Source organism: Rhineura floridana, chromosome 4 (assembly GCF_030035675.1).
Source record: "Rhineura floridana isolate rRhiFlo1 chromosome 4, rRhiFlo1.hap2, whole genome shotgun sequence".
In the NCBI taxonomy this organism is placed as follows: domain Eukaryota; kingdom Metazoa; phylum Chordata; class Lepidosauria; order Squamata; family Rhineuridae; genus Rhineura; species Rhineura floridana.
In genome coordinates this window covers 106,083,404-106,101,919 of record NC_084483.1, presented here as the reverse complement: position 1 = coordinate 106,101,919, position 18,516 = coordinate 106,083,404, and the positions used below count along the sequence as shown (strand labels likewise).

The 18,516-nt window shown below is 42.0% G+C and overlaps 1 protein-coding gene across 1 annotated transcript in view; it reads right to left on the bottom strand.

Moving 5' to 3' along the window:
- The window catches only part of LOC133383369 (uncharacterized), a 58,822-nt gene extending 44,798 nt beyond the window's left edge, over nucleotides 1-14,024 (bottom strand). Inside the window, exon 1 of the mRNA XM_061623952.1 lies at nucleotides 13,346-14,024. Within this exon, the coding sequence (XP_061479936.1) occupies nucleotides 13,346-13,571 (226 nt within the window). The 5' untranslated portion in view covers nucleotides 13,572-14,024. The remainder of the gene's footprint in view (nucleotides 1-13,345) is intronic.
- Between the last annotated feature and the right edge of the window lie 4,492 nt (nucleotides 14,025-18,516).

The following is an 18,516-nucleotide window of genomic DNA, read 5'->3' as shown; positions in this document are numbered from 1 at the left end:
CCTGCTGACAAACCTGCTCCTTAAAAGTCAAACCTTGGCTTCAGCTTGTTGCTGACTACATCGTCAGGCGTGACCACTGTGTGTCTTCCTATCCCCTGAACCTTGACTTGGACTGATCTCTCGGCAAACTAGACCCGGACCTTCACTGACGTCTCTTCTGGATTTCTGGCTTGGCACATAAGCTTTGAACGGCCTCTGCCCTTATCTTGCTTCCTCCTTGCTAGCCTGGCAGATTTATAGCCAAGCTGCCGGCTGAGGACTTACAGCCTGGCAATTACCAAGGAATCTCCAGCCCTGCCTGCACCCCCACCGACACTGCTGTCTCAGTGAAGAGCTGACACTGCCCTCATTGTCCTTGGCCTAATTTCTCTTCTCTTATTATATAATACATTTGATTCATGTTGTGAGCCAGTTTTATAGCCATTGAAAAAGACATTTTGTGTCGAAACGCGTCTGGCTGGACCATCTTGAAAACATCCTCACCACATTAGAATTTGATTTCTCCTACTAATCTTGTTCCATATCAGAAACAATATTCATACTTATATATTGTTCTTGACATATATTTTTGTAAAAAACTTTTCATGTTTAAATTTAGATATATTCTGTTATATTGATGCATTCTTGGTTTATTTCACCTTATTATAATAAATATTTTCAGGATTTATACTGCTACATTCACCTTAATTTTTTATTTTTATTTTTGTCTGTCGTGAGCCACATCATTTCCAGACGTTAATGACCTCATCACATCAGAAGTACTGCCATGACATCATCAACAAAATTGCATGGGTCACTCACCAAAACTAATCAGATTAAACTAATAGCGAACTCATGTACTGAGGTATTTATTATTATAGTTTTACCTAGTTATTTATTTATTAAATTAACATCCCACCCTTCCTCCCAGAAGGAGTCCAGGGCAGGATCATGGCTCTGTAGCTGAAACAGCTCTCCTGCTTTAAAGTTTTGGCACGCTTTGCTCAGTGCTTGAAAGGGGGCGCATGGGGGGGCAGGCTGAGGGCAGGTGGCTTCACGGAGGGAAGAAACGAGCACCGGATCCTACTGGGGCAGATTTCAGGGACTGGAAAAACTCGGCGGCGGCCACGGGGCACACACTAACTGGTTCCAATGTAGAAAAAAACCCTGGCCCCCAGTGGCCCATTTAGAGCGACTTGAGCACAGCCAAACTGCCCAGGGCTTGTGTCGCTCTCCGACTCCATGCGAGGGCGTGAGTTTCTTGTTAAATAATGCAACTCCCAAATTAGGCTGCAGAGTAAAAGCAGGTAAACCTGAAAGAAAGCTTGGGAGTTTTATGTACGACTAAGAACATAAGAAGAGCCTGCTGGATCAGGCCAAAGGGGCCCATCTAGGACAGCATCCAGACGCCCCAATGAGAAGCCCACAAAGAGGGCCTGAGTGCAGGAGCACACGCCTCTCCTGCAGATTCCAGCAACTGGTATTCAGAGACATTTACTGCCTCTCCTAGCAGAGCAGAACAGAATAGCATTTATTCCATTAGTCCTTAAAACCATAGGAAAATAAACAAGGAACCCAAACTTTCATTAAAAACACAGTGGAGGTAGAACATTGCCGTCAGTAGCCTTTGATAGCCTTATCCTCCATGAATTTGTCTAATCCTCTTTTAAAGCCATCCAAATTAGCAGCCATTGCCGTCTCTTGTTGGAGCAAATTCTATAGTCTACAGTAGATCTTTCCGTGGCTCTGTTTTATTTGAAAAGATATTATTTTGGCTGACTAAGTATAGAGAAACTGGCTTTGAGAAAGTCTTGGTAGGTGCAAACAAATTTGCAGATGAATTGGAGATAACTCCTGAATTTCTAACTACTAGATGGTTACGAAAGAGAAAAAAAAACTTTAATTATGAAGCCATTATTAACTCAAAGGAAGCTTACAAAGTACAATGTTTCAACCAAGTTTTGGACAAGGCTAAACGGTCTCTAGAATCACGGTTTGAGCAACTGAAAAATCATGCTATACTATTTGACTTCTTAGGAAAAGTTTGAAAAATTGAAAAAGAATTACAAAAACAAGCTGCAGATTTGGAAATTTTGCTGACAGATCACAAACTCATTCAGGGAGATGAATCTGTTAATTCCATGCAGGTAGCAGATTCGGGGCTCATCCAGACGACTGCAAAATGTGTGACACGCCCGCTATGTGTGTTCATTATTTTTCGTCCGTCCAAATGACATCTCGCGCTGTTACGCATTTTCGCAGGTTAAATCCGCTCCTTGCAATACCGGCAAAAATGCGATTTGCTGTTTAAAATCAGGAATCATCCTCTGTGCCTTCAGGAGTTAGGATGCAATACCGCGGACTTTACAGCTGATGGGCGGTTTGGGGGCATTTCCCCTTGCCCCTTCTCCTCATTCCAGCCAATCACATATCTGCGGAGCGGGATAATCCATGGTTTCCATATTCGGTTTGTCAACTGATAGTCCTCACTTTGCCTTTTAGTTCGCTCTTTCCCAATAAAAAAAAAACACTTTTTTTGCACCTGCACACGCAACAGTAAGACCCCTACATTCTTTTCGCTTTTTCCAAGCTCCGCCTCTAAAACCTCCTCCTATCAACCAATTGGTCAGCAAAAAATTAGGTATGCTCCTCTCCCCCTTTGCAACGAAGCACAATATGGCTGTAAAGGAGTTCTCGCCTCAGAAGGAAAGGCTGCTGGTCGGTTTCACGCCTGCCTTGTTTGTATTCTCCCTTTCCTTCCCAGGGAGAATGAAATTGACAAAGCTTTCCAGAGCAGGCTTGAAACCAGAAGCCCTTTTCTTGTTTGCATTTGCTATATTACACTTAAAGGAATGTATGCTTTTCTGATTTGAAGCAAAACCCCCAGCAAATACAATGAAATTGACAAAGCTTTCCGGAGGCAGGCTGAAACCGACCCCCCCCTTTCTCGCTTGCTATGCATTGCAGATCTCACCCAGAGCAGCTGCCCAGTTTGCAGGCTGGCAAAAAATAAAATGCATCTGTGCAGTAGTTGCAGATCCCCCCCCAACACCCCACCATTGCGATGATTGGTTCAATTTTCTCAGGCTTTTTCTTGCACATGCGCAAAAGTGCAGATACATGATTGGCTGGAATGAGGAGAAGGGGCAAGGGGAAACGCCCCAAAACTGCCCATCAGCTGTAAAGTCTGCGGTATTGCATCCTAACTCCTGAAGGCACAGCAGATGATTCCCAATTTTAAACAGCAAATCGCATTTTTGCCGGTATTGCAAGGAGCGGATTTAACCCGCAAAAATGCGTAACAGTGCGAGACGTCATTTGGACGGCCGAAAAATAATGAACACACATAGCGGGCGTGTCACACATTTTAGTCATCTGGATGAGCCCTGAGTAGAATGCTGGTTGAAGAAATGGAAGCACTTAAGCCAATTCTTTGTTTTTCTTACTTTGGAAAGCCTCTCAAAATTTTAGAATTTCTTGTTGAAAATGAGAGCGCTACTGTGTTCCCAAATTTATTTATTGCTCTTCAAATATATCTAAAAATACCAGTCATAGTTGCCTCAGGGGAACGGAATTTTTCTAGGTTGAAATTAATAAAAACCTATTTGAGGTCGACAATGCTGCAAGAAAGGCTTAATAACTTGGCAATATTATCAATCGAGAGTGAAAAAGCAAAATCTTTAAATTTTGAGAAGATACTAAAGATTTTGCTGATCAAAAAGTGAGAAAAATGTAATTAGCTTTGGTTTGTTTTAATCTTTTTTAAAGAAAAGTTGAATAAAAGTACATTTTAAAAAATGATAAAAATGGACCATCTTAATTTTTCATTGAAACGCACATTATTATATGTTGTCCTTTTTCTGTCCAGCACAATCACTTTTAGGACCCCGTGTGATGTTCCTGTATTAATGTATATATGGTAAGTGCTGTTTGTATAGAAGATATGTGGTAAGTGGAATGAAAGAGGAGGGGGGAGTAAATCAGCAGTAGAATGCTGGATGATTGGCTGAGTGTTTGGATGGCTGAGAGTATAAATGGAAGGAGGACAGTTGAATCTGGGTGGACGTGAGTGGGTTGTTTGAGAGGTGTTTGGTGGATGTTAGTGGGTTGTTTTGGTGGAGTTTGGAGGTGGGTGTGAGTTGGTGTATGTCAGGAGAGTGTGGAGAAAGAAGGAGGTGGAGTTCGGATTAGTAATAAGTCAAATATCACAGTAATAGATGAAACCATAAGCTTGTAGATCATTATCAAAGTTATCTTGTTATTAATGTTATTTAATAAATACTATTTTGGTTTACCGAAGGCCTGATCTTTGGCTGGGGTTTCACAGACCAGAAGGGAGGGTAAGGTAATAACCAAGGCTGAAGGGAAACAGTAACAAATTGTGGCAGCGGTGAAGAGGAGAAGATAACATTATAAGTATCCAGAGCAACCCCGAGTTATGAGTTATCTGCATTGATACAAGGGGGTTGGGAACAGCATAGGCACGCAGTCATGAATGTAACTGGATAGAGAGACTCAGGCAAGGTCTCTGGGAACATTGGTTGTAGAACTTGACTGGTGGTGCTGCCTAGCAGGGGGATCTATTGAGATCTGTGCTAGAGCGGAGAAACCATAAAAAAGGACAGTCCGGACTGGTGGAGTCCCTGGTGGTGCCTAGTGAAAGGCAGTAGCCATGAGCAGGTAGGAACCTGACAGGGAGAGCCAGGAAAGGGTGTCACACCCCGTCATAAGGTTCCCAATTGGGCCCTGCATTTGCAAATTCCTGTCTGGAATGGACCCAAACAAACAACTCATGGATTATGCATGGAATAGAAAAATCCAGATTAAGTGAGGGGAAGGTTCAGGCTGGCATTTTGAGGAGATGATGCAAACATCATGGAAAACCTTGCACACATGGCTAGACTCCCATGTGGACAAGCCCCCAACCAGCTCCACTGTGTGGCCAATTTTGTTGGGTCTGTTTCCCCCCACTGCCAAACTTTGCAGCTAAAATCCTTGCTGTCTATTGGCTCCCTAGTAGCTCCTAACTATCCCTCTCTGCCCTTGCAAAGACACAAATGGTTAGTTGCCTCTTGAGCTGGGTGAGAACTGCCCTTCATCTGCACGGTGTGTGATGGATTTGTCTGGCTTCACTTCAAAGCTGGTTTTCTTTAATGTGCAGATGGACACAAAATGTGCAGTGAGAAAACTGATAATGTTCAGTTGGAAAAATTGAGAGGAAACAACACATTGGGTGTATGTGTTTATTAAGCACTTAAATGATAGGCAAGGACAGGGACTGCACGTACACAAATTATTTAAGAGCAGAATGCACTCAGTTTCCATACTAACTGCCCAAACCATATTAAAGCACCTTCTTCTTTAGGCCTGGAACCTCCTCCTCTTCACCTTCATCTTTGGGCAGGTAACGCTGCATCACATCCTTGTAGATTCCCCTAAAGCGTTCTTGGTTTTGCCCCTTAGGCCTATATCACACCTTATGTTCCTTCTTCCACAGCCAATGCAAAACAGCTGGTCTGGGGTCCCACTTGACTAATGGTGGCATATTATAATGGATGTAAAGATAGAAGTTTTCTATTTCTGCAGATAGTGTGGCCCTGCTTTTACTTCTGAGTGCATCACTTGCACTTATGAGCCTCTCAACGTTAGCACTGCGGGTTTGGACAGCGAGTCTATGGGCAAGGATCATAGCAGCATTTGTGTAATTTGGCAACGCTGCAAAGAATTTTACCTTGTTCCTCAAAGCCAAATCTGCTGAAAGATTTCAAAAAATGTTTAATATATCAATTAATGTTGTCTTTAATTGAATATTTTGAAATGGGAATGCACTTTAACTTGAGGGATGCATTATATTTGATAAATACAGTAGCTGTATTGATACGTTATTGTGTTGTATTGGTATTTTAATTTTGTAAATTGTTCAGAGACTAGTATTATAGCAGGACAGAAATTTTATAACAACAAACAGTTAAAAAACTGTGGGAGGTTTTTCCTTTCCTTTTCTGATCTCTTTCTTTCTTTGAGTGCTCCACTCACCATTTTCCTCCTCTGCTCCCACAAGAGAGAGAAAACATCAGCAAGGTATGAGAAGCAAGGGAGATGCAGTTAGTGGCTAGTCCAGACTACTACTACTACTATTACTTATTATTATTATTATTATAATAATCCTTTTTTGGCTTTGCTCACTAAACTCCTATGTCTCCTAGTCAGGCCTTTCAGATCAACCAGACCAATCATAGGCCTGGACTGAGTCTGTGTTAGACCATGTTTGTTGCCTGAGAACAACATGGCGTACACGTGCAACAAGTGCAAGCTCATGGCACTGTTGGAAGAAAAGGTGAGAGGCCTGGAACGGTGGGTGGCCACACTGAGGACTAAAAGAGAAGATGAAGAGTTCTTAGACAGAACACTGGAACAACAGCAGCAAAGAGATGTGGAGGTGGAGGAGCAACATCATGTGGTAGCAGAAGAGGAGACTGCTTTGGAAAGGAATAACGAAGTGGAGGAAACTCCATGGGAATGGGTGACAGGAGCAGAAGAGCTAGAAGACACCCTTCACCGGTGGAGCTATGGAACCGCTTTCAACCACTCGAGGAGGAGATTGGAGGACAGCCTGTGGAGGAAGAATTACAGGAGACCCCATGTGACAATGAGCAAAAGGCTGAAGCTCAATCAAGCAGGGACAATGAAACCACGCCCGACAACAAGAAGAGAAGAGTACTAGTAGTGGGAGACTCCCTACTGCGTGGGATCGAAACCCAAGTATGCAGAGAAGATCCGTGGACTCGCCAGGTATGCTGTCTACCAGGAGGACGTATCAGAGATGTGATGGAACGGTTGCCATCACTCATCAAGCCCAGTGACAGGTATCCCTTTCTCCTCATCCATGTGGGAACAAATGACACTGCCAAATGGAGCTATGAAGAACTCACATCAGACTTTGAAGCTCTGGGAAGAAAACTCAAGGACTTTGGGGGCCAGATAGTTTTTTCATCCATCCTTCCAGTACTTAGAAGAGGAGTAGAAAGGGAAAGAAAAATACTCCGTGAGAATGAATGGCTACGAAGGTGGTGCAGACGTGAGAGATTTTGATTCTGGGAGCATGGGCTATGCTTCCTGGAAGATGGACTGCTGGCAAGTGATGGGTTGCATCTCACAAGGACTGGGAAGAATGTGTTTGGCCACAGCATGGAGAAGTTCATCAGGAGAGCTTTAAACTGATTCCTAAAGGGGAGGGAGACGTAAACTTGGTGGTAACGACTGATGAAGGCTTGTGCACAGTAACGGGACCAAAGAGATCGGCTCTAATAGGGCCCAGTAACAGCCCTCAGAAAAATGTAGTAAGGAAGCCAAGCCATAAATCACATGGTCTTTGACGTCTGTATACTAATGCGCAGAGCATGGGAAACAAGCAGGACAAACTTGAACTCTTAATACAGGAGGGCAATTACAACTTGACAGGTATAACTGAAACTTGGTGGGATGACTCCCATGACTGGAATACAGCAATTAAAGGATTCAATTGGTTCAAGAAGAGCAGAAGGAATAAAAAGGGAGGTGGAGTTGCGCTATATGTTAAAAATATATCTCTCTATACAGAAATACAGGAAGATGAGCTTGGTGGCTCCACCAAGAGTATCTGGATTAAAATTAATGGGGCAAGTAACAAAAGGAATGTGGTGCTTGGAGTCTACTACTGACCACCCAATCAAGGAGATGAGAATGTAACTTTTGAACACCAAATTGCCAATATTTCAAGGAGGCATGATGTAGTAGTAATGGGGGATTTAAATTATCCCGATATCTGTTGGGAGACAAATTCTGCCAGACACGGCCCCTCCAATAAATTTCTGACTTGTGTTGGAGATAACTTCCTCCTACAGAAAGTGGAGGAAGCAACCAGAGGATCACCTATCCTGGACTTGATTCTAACCAATAGAGATGATTTGGTGGATGAAGTGGCAGTTACGGAAACTGTGGGGAAAAGTGACCACACCATACCTGAATTCTTTATTTTAACAGAAGTGAAAGCTGAGAGTAGTCATACGCGCACCCTGAACTTTAGGAAAGCTGATTTTAATAAACTCAGAACAATTGTAAGTACGGTTCCATGGCAAGCTACCCTAATGAGAAAAGGAGTCCAAGATGGGTGGGAGTTTCTAAAAAAGGAAATTCTAAAAGTGCAATGGCAAGCAATTCCAACAAGGAAAAAAGGGGGGAAACAGCAGAAGAAGCCAATGTGGCTTCACAAAAAGCGTAGAGATGACCTGAAAACAAAAAAGGACACATACAGGAAGTGGAAAGAAGGCCAGACCACAAAGGAAGAGTACAGGCAGGTATCACGGAATTGCCGGGATGGTGTCAGGAAGGCTAAAGCTGAGAATGAGCTGAGGCTAGCGAGGGATGCTTAAAGCAACAAAAAAGCTTTCTTCAGGTATGTCCATAGTAAAAGACAGAGAAAATAAATGGTGGCACAGCTACTCAATGAGGATGGCAAAATGATAACAGATGACAAAAAAAAGGCAGAATGCTCAATTCCTACTTTGGCTCAGTCTTCTCCCAAAAAAGGGCCTATGACCCTCCCGGAAACATGAAGTAGAAGGGTCAGGATTGGACCTTGAGATTGACAGACAAATGGTCAAGGAATACCTAATCATTTTGAATGAGTTCAAATCAGCAGGGCCCGATAAACTGCATCCTAGAGTATTGAAGAACTCTCAGAACCACTCTCTATTATCTTTGCAAAATCATGGAGGACTGGTGACGTGTAGGATGACTGGAGGAGAGCTAATGTTGTTCCTATCTTCAAAAAGGGGAAGAAGGAGGAACTGGGGAACTACAGACCAGTCAGCCTAACATCAATCCCTGGAAAAATTCTGGAGCAGATTATAAAGCAGTCAATCTGTAAGCACCTTGAAAACAATGCAGTGATTACTAGGAGCCAACATGGATTTATGAAGAACAAATCCTGCCAAACTAATCTCATCTCTTTTTTTGATCGGGTAACCTCCCTTGTAGACTGTGGACATAATATATCTCGACTTTAGCAAAGCTTTTGACAAAGTGCCCCATGATATTTAGCAAGCTAGCTAAATGTAGGCTGGATGGAACAACTATCAGGTGGATCCACAGTTGGCTCCAGAATTGTACTCAAAGAGTGCTTATCAATGGTTCCTTCTCAAACTGGGCGGAAGTAATGAGTGGGGTACCACAGGGCTCGGTCCTGGGCCCAGTGCTCTTCAACATTTTTATTAATGACTTGGATGAGGAGGTACAAATCATGCTTATCAAATTTGCAGATGATACAAAATTGGGGGGCATAGCTAATACCATGGAAGACAAACAAAATTCAAAGGGACCTTGATAGGCTGGAGCATTGGGCTGAAAACAACAGAATGAAATTCAACAGGGATAAATGCAAAGTTCTACACTTAGGAAAAAGAAACCAAATGCACAGTTATAAGATGGAGGATACTTGGCTCAGCAGTACGACATGTGAGAAGGATCTTGGAATTGTTGTTGATCACAAGCTGAATATGAGCCCAACAGTGTGATATGGCTGCAAAAAAGGCAAATGCTATATTAGGCTGCATTAACAGAAGTATGGTTTCCAAACGTGTGAAGTACTAGTTCCCCTCTATTCAGCACTGGCTAGGCCTCATCTTGAATACTGCATCCAGTTCTGGTCTCCACACTTCAAGAAGGATGGACACAAACTGGAACGGGTTCAAAGGAGGGTAACAAAGATGATCAGGGGACTGAAAACAAAGCCCTATGAGGAGAGACTGAAAGAACTGGGCATGTTTAGCCTGGAGAAGAGAAGACTGAGGGGAAATATGATAGCACTCTTCAAGTACATGAAAGGTTGTCACATAGAGGAGGGCCAGAGTGCAGGACACAGAATAATGGGCTCAAATTACAGGAAGCCAGATTTCGACTTCCTAACTGTTAGAGCCATACAACAATGAAACCAATTGCCTAGAGAGGTAGTGGGCTCTCCGACACTGGAGGCATTCAAGAGGCAGCTGGACAGCCATCTGTCAGGAAGGCTTTGATTTGGATTCCTACATTGAGCAGGGAGTTGGACTCAATGGTCTTGTAGGCTCCTTCCAACTCTACTATTCTATGATTCTATGATCTAGAAAACCTCTGAAAAAGTGTCAAGATTCTGCAGACCGACACAAAATACTCTGGCAGAGAGAACTGAGGAGACCACCCTGCTATTAGAAGAGTACACACTGAACACAACTATCAATCTGACTCTACCTCTGCTTTGACTGCACCAAGTCGCCTGGCTTAAAGCCCACAGCTGATGTCAGACCTTTTAGGACTATCCACAGCAAAGTGTGGGCCAATCACTGTCTCTGCCTGAGCCGACAGTAAAGTGTTTCCATTGAACACAATTCAAAGTGGCAACAGGATTGATGGCTAAACAGTTTTGAAGTTTATGAGAAGCTGACTTCAAGGTAAAACACATTCAATCTTCAATTTTCCAGGTTTTGCAATAAAAAGGAGTGGAGATTGACTAATGTCATGTGCCCCCCAGTTTTAGAAAACAGAGGTGGAGACATGCTGAAACCAGTACATCCAGTCTCTCTAGCCTAGCAGCAAATTGTCACTGTAAGAACTTTGCAGAAACAAGACTAAGTTCTGCTGAAGGGCTGAGGAAGAAGACCTTCAAGGGAAGAAGAGAACTGTAACTGCAGCTGCAGAAGGCAGATTTTGAAGTTTGTTGTTGGTTAGGACAAGCACAAACCAAGGTCTGTGTCTGAACAGGGATGTTTTTAGTAAAGAACGGAGGGAGGGAGTGATTATCCTGCTTTCTTTTTTTAACCATATGTAAGCCCCCTCACACCTGAACCCACAAATATCCAAACAATACCTCACAGTGTCAGGAGTCGTACTGTTTCTTCTGTGAACTAGTACAGCAGTCAGTACTGAAAGTCTGTACTGTAGGCCCTATTGACTGCAGTGTAAAATGGACTAGTTTTAAGCTACCAGCTGAGTTGTGTTTATTAGACAATCTTGGTGGAAACAGGAGACATCCAGCTTTTTAGAGGTACCAATTTTGGCAGCACGAATTTGACGAGGCAGCAAGGATAGACAGATAACTTTCAGGATGATCCAATGGTCCTTGCACTGGTTTAAGTGTTACTGAGTTGGGACTTGCATTGGTGCAAGAGCCATTGGATTGTCCTATTAGTTAGTGAACTAAGGCAGATTCATAAATGCATCATTGCTGTATGGTAGATTAAAAACTGACTCCTATGGAGAAAAAAAAAGTGGGGTGGCCAAAAGGGCATTTGTGTAGTTGTAAAATCTGCTTTTAAAAACCCTGCATCAAAGAAGGACAAGGCAGCCTGTGTCATGACAGGAATTAAGCATTTAAAAAGTATTCTAGGACAGGGGTGGGGAAACCTTTTTGGCCTTATGAGCCTGATCATTATTTGTCCCCACAACCCGCAGGACAACTTTGACAAGTAGGTGAGACAACCCATGAGTCAATTACTTGCCAAGTTATTGACAGATGGGTTGCCCCACCACCTGCCAAAGTCCCTTGTGCAGCGCTTCCCAAGCACCTGACAGCCAGGTGGTTTTGAGTGCTTGGGAACTGCAACACAAAGGGCTTTGCCATCCCTATGCATATAACTGGCAAAGCTGCTTTCTGCAGGGATCAGCTGCATGATCAAGTTGCCCATTAGCGCAGTGACTTTAACCCTGCTTTGTGCAGGGATCAACTTCGTGACTAAGCTACCCACAGGGAACTCAATCATGCAGCCAATCCAGCAGGCCTGAAGTCAGCAGCTATCAACTGATGGGCGGCTATTTCAACCCTGCTTTCTGCAGGGACTGGCTGTGTGATCAAGTTCCCTGTGGGGAACTCAGTTGTGCAGCCAATTCAGGTGCATCTGCAGCTACTTGCCCCACAGCTGATGTTACATGTGACATCAGGTGGGTGTGGTTTGGGGAAACCAGCCTTGTGGGCCAAAATGGGACCCATGCATGCACTGGAGGCTTCCCATCTCCGTTCTCAAAAATATTTACGCATTTTACAGATGTGGAAAACTATGGTTATGTCTAGTTCCAAACACAATCAGTGATCCTATGGCAAAGAAGTCAAACTGATACCCGCTCTAGCTGTGAATTTTATTTGTTTTAAATTGTTTTTGATAGTGTATTTTATATTGTTGTGGCCTGCCTTGGGACCTTTTGGTAAAGGGTGTGTAATAAATTTAATAATAATTATAGGCAGATGTGTGAAGCAAGATACCAAGAAAATGAGCTGGGGCACAAACACTAGGTCAAGTTACAGATATTATATGGTCAGGCATCTAGAACACATTTGCTCATTTTACAGATGAGACACACATGACTGTGAAAGCCAAACCATACGCAGTAACTAAGGTTTGTTCTTGGCTTAACAGTCATGGTTGGTATATGGAAAATTGAGTGCGGACAATGCAGCAGTAGAATTAGAAAAAACAGAATGCTTTGGTATGCACTGGAAGAGAAGTAAGGGTGGTTGTAAGATAATTCTGTACTGGAATTGTTTTTTAAGATGTTTTTAAAGGCGTTTTGTTTTTTAAAGATGCTTATTTTTAAGATGTTTTTAGTGCTTTATTTTCTGTTTGCCACCCTGGGCTCCCTTGGGATGAAGGGTAGGATATAAATTTAATAATAATAATAGTAATGTACTGTTGTTGCCACTGCTACTATCCCTACTCTCATTCAGCATTTATTACATACCATCTTGGTTCTTGTCCAGAAGACTTGCAGATGGTATGAGATGGGCAAGACAAAGTGCTAGTAATGCAGGATTAAAGATGACAATTTGGACAAAGGGAAGCTACCAAGATTTATTTATTTATTTTTGTATTTATATCTCGCCCTTCCTCCCAGCAGGGATTTAGGCAAACCTATACACTTTTAACAGGAAAGAATCTTGTGGCACATTCAAAGACTAACACATTTATTACAGCACAAACTTTTGTGGATTACAGTCCACAAAAGCTTACGGCACAATTAAACACTAGTTTTTAGTATGCCAGAAGATTCTTTGTTGCTTTTCTGCAAGAGACTAACATGGCTGCCCCTTGGTATTACATCTAGGATTTAAAAAGCTGAATGAGAGTAGCTTATCCAATTATCAGGATTTCGGATCCACAATTTCCTCAGAACATTTGGTGCAGGTAAAACATTGATTCCTCCACTCTGCTCACAAGAACAACAGAAGAATAAACAGCTCAGTGTTCGTAACTCTCTACAATTACTAAACTTACTGCACAGTGTTAAACAAAGCAACTGAGCTCAAGTAAACATCTCTCCAACCTTGGCTGCCCCACCTTCAAAAGCAGAGATTTCTCACCTCTTTCAATGTGCTGCAGAAACTCCTGGGCAATCTCCTCTTCACAGGGCTGAAGGGCAGGCTTGTACAGCTGCCTTGTTTCAAAGTTTTTCCTCTTTAGGCAGGGACAGTCATGGATCTGAGCCAAGCACTCCTTGAGGCCCTGCACCAGACCTGAAGACAGTGTTTTTACTGAGAGAGCCAAGTCACAAAGCAACTGGACACACTTTGCACACAGCTGACCCATGCTTAACTTTTTGATCCACAAGAAAACCACATAGAACAGAAGGCAGACTGAGAGTTCATGCTCCCATTGTTGCTCCTGTGTTCCTTTGCACTGGCTGATTGTGGCCTAGATAACATGAAGCATAATTATCTAGCCCAGCTGCAAAAAACAAAAAGTTAATGCTGCTTCCTGTGTTCAAACAGCATGGGTTGTGAAGTATAAGAAATACTTTAAAAACTTTGGGCTGTGATCAGAGATGATCACCTTTCCTCTGTCTTAGGAGGGAGAAAAAAAATAGGTGATCAAATAAAAACTGTACATTCAGAATCCAGCTTTGTTCTTTAACAGAGAAAACACGTTTTTTATGCTAAGAGTAAGGTCAACTGTTTAGAGAGGCTAGTAACAACAGTTTCTGGGATAACAAACAAAGATGGCTTGCCTATGCAGAGTGACCTCACAGGTGAGTGCAACACACCTGCTGGGCCCCACCTCTACAACTGTTCTGCCAATCAGAAAAGACATCAAAAATTTAAACTAACAAGTAATTCCAGTTTCTTCCAGACAGCAACAATAGAACTGTCTGGATTGGCAGACAGCCCATAATTGCTTTGAATGCTTTGTGCCTGCCAAAACAAGAAAAATATGTAAATATAACTACAATCATTGTGTTTCCCTTTCATGCTAGGACAGCAGATGAATAAACTTAAGAGCAGATGTACATCAAACATTGTTTTGGGCCTGATCATGTTTGGTGAGCCTGCTCCTTTAATACACATTTGATGTGCAGTAAAACAGATTAGTAGTAACTCTGGTAGCAAAAGGCTGGCGTGTACTAGGATTGCATATATGGGCCTTCTTTGTTCTGTCCCTCACTATCAAGGCCCTCTCTTGTTCCTGCCACATAACACAATATTGTATAATCAGAGTCAGCCTACTGAAATTAAGTAAGTAATGTCCACTGATTTCAATGTATCTAACTGAGGGTGCAATCCAGGCTGCGGTGAGTTGGATGCCGTGGAGTGCCAGCTGTACCAGAAGGCTCCCGGCCGTGTCGGTCTCTGCCATGGTGAAGATATGGCTCCATGAGGAGCCTGCGGAAGCCCCATAAACAGGGCGCTCTGGAGATGTGGCAGGGGCAGAGCTGCATGGGGGGGGAAATTTACATGAGATCCTCCTCCCATTCAGACCCAACATGTTTGTTTTTTTGTTTCTTACAAACATTTCCCAGCATAAAACTAACGTCACCTTACAATAAATTATTTTGAGCTTCAGTGTTTCTAAATAAAATATCATACGGAACAAAATTACAATGTACCATTTGTAATTCAGTCATATGACAGCATTGGTCAGGGGTCTGAGTACTTTTGCAAGCACTGTATAGTTATAATAATTTGTTTCAGTGCTAGTATTTATTTATTTATTATTTGATTTATGTCCCGCCCTTCCAGCAGGAGCTCAATTATCTCCAAGCTGAGGATGGATGACTAGAAAGGCATACGTAACAAGGAATATATGAAGCCATTTGAGAAGCCAGAACATGTAGTTTAGTTTAGAAGCATTTCCCCCCAACCCTCATTTCTTTCTTTTTGCCTGTACCTAAGGCAAAAATGAATGCTTGTGGCTAATTGCCACAAGATTTTTGAAAAACTATAAAACATAAAATACATACTACAATTCAAAAAAACTGCATTAAAATGATGAGTTTAAAATAATATATAAATAAAAAATAAAAAATCTTATCAACAGCATATAACCACTGCCTACATCACACTGTTATAATTAGATTATTTGCTTCAGAATGTCATTCTTTGCTCTCATCCCAGCTGGATACTCCCTGTACCTTCAAAGTTTTTTCCCCTATAAATTTGTTTTAAAACTTGTGCTACTACCATATTGCCTTGTGATATGAAATTATAGCAGCACGAGCAAAGAGTGCCATCTATTGATATGCTTTATCCAGGGAAACACACAGTATACTACTTGTTTACTATGGCTACTTCACTCATTGCATTTTTTTACAGGTGCATGTTACAGACCAACAATGTACACATAGTAGATGATGGAAGCTGCTTCATGTCTTTTGTAAATTATTGCTCATCATATATTTATAAAGTATGCATTGCTTCTGTATGCAGTTCAAATTACAATGTTAATGAGGTCATCTGGTTGCTATTTTTACATGCCTAGGTCAGATTATTTTGTTTATAAGGCATTGCAAGTTGAATTGGGGAATCTCTAAATTCCCAAGTCACTCTGTGGGCTCAGATGCCTGCGATGCCCCTGTAGTGTTTGTATAATATTTATGGTAAGTGCTGGTTTTGTAGGATAAATATGGTAAGTAGAGTGAGTTGGGAGTACACGTGATGGAACGTGGAGGAATGCTGTGTTGTGATTGGCTGAGTGTCTGAGTGGTTGAATGTATATATGGTAGAATGACAGCTGGTCAGGAGTTCGCTTCTGGTTTGGGGTTGAAAAGGGTGAGGGGTGGATGTGTATTTAGACGGGTAGTGAGGCAGGTTTAGGACTAAGTTATATGAAGTAAGAGAAACTATAATATGTTGAAGATCAGTTATATGTAACCACATGCATGACAACTGAATTCAAAGTAATCTTGTTTATTACGTGTTATTTAATAAATCTATTTGGTTTAACAACATGCCGGATCAGTGGCTGGATTCATACAGAGAAGGGTGGGCAGAGCAAAACCCAAAGCTGGAACCAGTATCTATGGTGGCAATGGTGAATGGTTAGTGTATCAGCAGCAGGTATCCAAAGGCAACCCAGGACTGCAGACTTTAAAGACAGAAAGATACAGGGGGGATTGTGGCCTGAAAGCGTACCTAGACACTTAATAGCAAAGGAGGAGACTAAGGCAAAGTCTCATGGCAGCATTGCTTACTAGTGTGTCAGGTAGTGATGCCTAGTGGTGGGATCGTGAGATCCATGTGGGGGCCAGCACAAGAGAGGAGGTCTGACAGTGCCCAAAAACCTTTTTTGAATTTTTACACTGCAAGGCAAACACCTTGACCTTGAGGGGGGAAGAGAATGGAGAGTCTGAGGGATCTTCCATTTTGATGGCCAGGTCTAGATTTTAAATCACAGTGAATTATTCTCCAAGGCCCTCCGGTTACAGCGATGCTGGAAAGTTTTGTGTGATTCATTTGTTTTCATTCTAATCCGTTTTCTAACAAAAAACACCCACTTTAATATTTATTTTTCATTTCGTTTTCTTGCGTTTTCCCTTAAATTTGTGAAAATTTATCTTTAGAATTCCCACCCACACTGCTGCATATGTATCTTTGCTGCTTTTTATTTCCCCGAGTTTTGTGTTCTCGCTCAACGTTTATCCTCCTGTTTCTTTCTGGTTTGCCATCTAGGGATGGCTGTTTCTACCTGCCTTGCCCTTATCCTCTGGCCTTAGAAGCCTTCATAAGAAAACTGCTGCCAGAACTGTAAGGGCCTTGCAACACCATTAATACACAAGAACAACTGTGAGAGGGTTTTGTGACTTGTTCAGGCTTGGTATAAAAGTTGGGGAGGGGGTTTGCCAGGTACTACTGCCTTCAGTTTGGGGGCTACTATGGGATGTCAGCATATTAAATATATTCATTTATTTATTTACTTATATTTATATTCCTCCTTTCATTAAGGAACGCAAGGCTACATACATGTGGTTGGTTCCCAGTAGGTCTCCCATCCAGGTACTGACCAGACCCAGACTTGGCTAGCTTTGTCAAGGTGATGGCCTCATGAACCTTCAGACCATACCCTGGTGCCAAATATTGCTAATGTACCTATTAGTGAGCTTCATGCTCATTTTAAAGTATGTATTTTAAATCAATAGTTGCTTATTTATTCGTGTTACAATATTGCAACTTTCATTTTGCATTAAGATTATGTACTATTTTGCATACTGCTTATTTTCTGTGAACTGCTTTGAGTACAAATGTATTTGTAGAAAATGTAGTATATAAATTATTTTGACTAAAATTTGATTTTCATATTCAAAGACCATGAAGGTTGATATTCAATAAGCAAACTTGGTATTATGCAATTTGACTCACATTTTTCTACTTTTGGGAATTATTAGATTTATTAGTTGCTTGTTACCTGAAGGTCTCCAAGCAACTTCCAACACTGTTAAAAACAAATATATCATTTGTTATCTTTTATATTTGGGCTTCTGCTGGGAGGAAGGGTGGGATATAAATCAAATAATAAATAAAATTATAAAAACAAAGCAATAAAGTAATAACACCCTCATACAGCACATCAGAGGTCCTGGATCAAAATCTTGGATCACCCATGGTGAACCTTTGGAGCAGCCTGATTCTGTACTTACACAGAGGCCCCCAATTGTTCAGTTAATTGCTCTCAGTTAAATGCCTGGGCATTATATAATTTTGAACTATATGATGCAGTGCAGGGGTGGCTAACCTGTAGCCCTCCAGTTGTTGTGGCCTACAACTCCCATCATCCCTGACCATTGGTTATGATGTCTGAGACTGATGGGGCATAGGACTGATGATGATGGGAGACTAATGTGGAAAGGATTTCCCACGCTAGTTCAGTGTTGGTCTTAACATCCAGTGAGCTTACTGAATCTTCAAGGAATAAGTTACTATCTCTCCCTAACACATTTCAAAGGAATTTTGTGATGCTTTCATGCTGTTTTTAAAAAACAAGACAGTCTTGTGACACCTTAAATACCAGCAAGTTATGAACTTGTTAGTTTTTTTTTTTTTTTTTGCTGCAACAGGGCTGCCCCTCTGGAAAATGCTGTTCTAGGCTTCTCCAAGGACACAAAACCCGACAATAAACCGAAAGCGAGAGTGTTAACTAAAAAGAGAGAGACGTGCAAAACACCCTCCGTAGTGTCCTGGATTTGGACCAAAGAAACCTGGGTTCAAATGTCTACTCAGTTATGCAGCTCACTGGATGGTTTTACGACAGTCACACCCTTTCT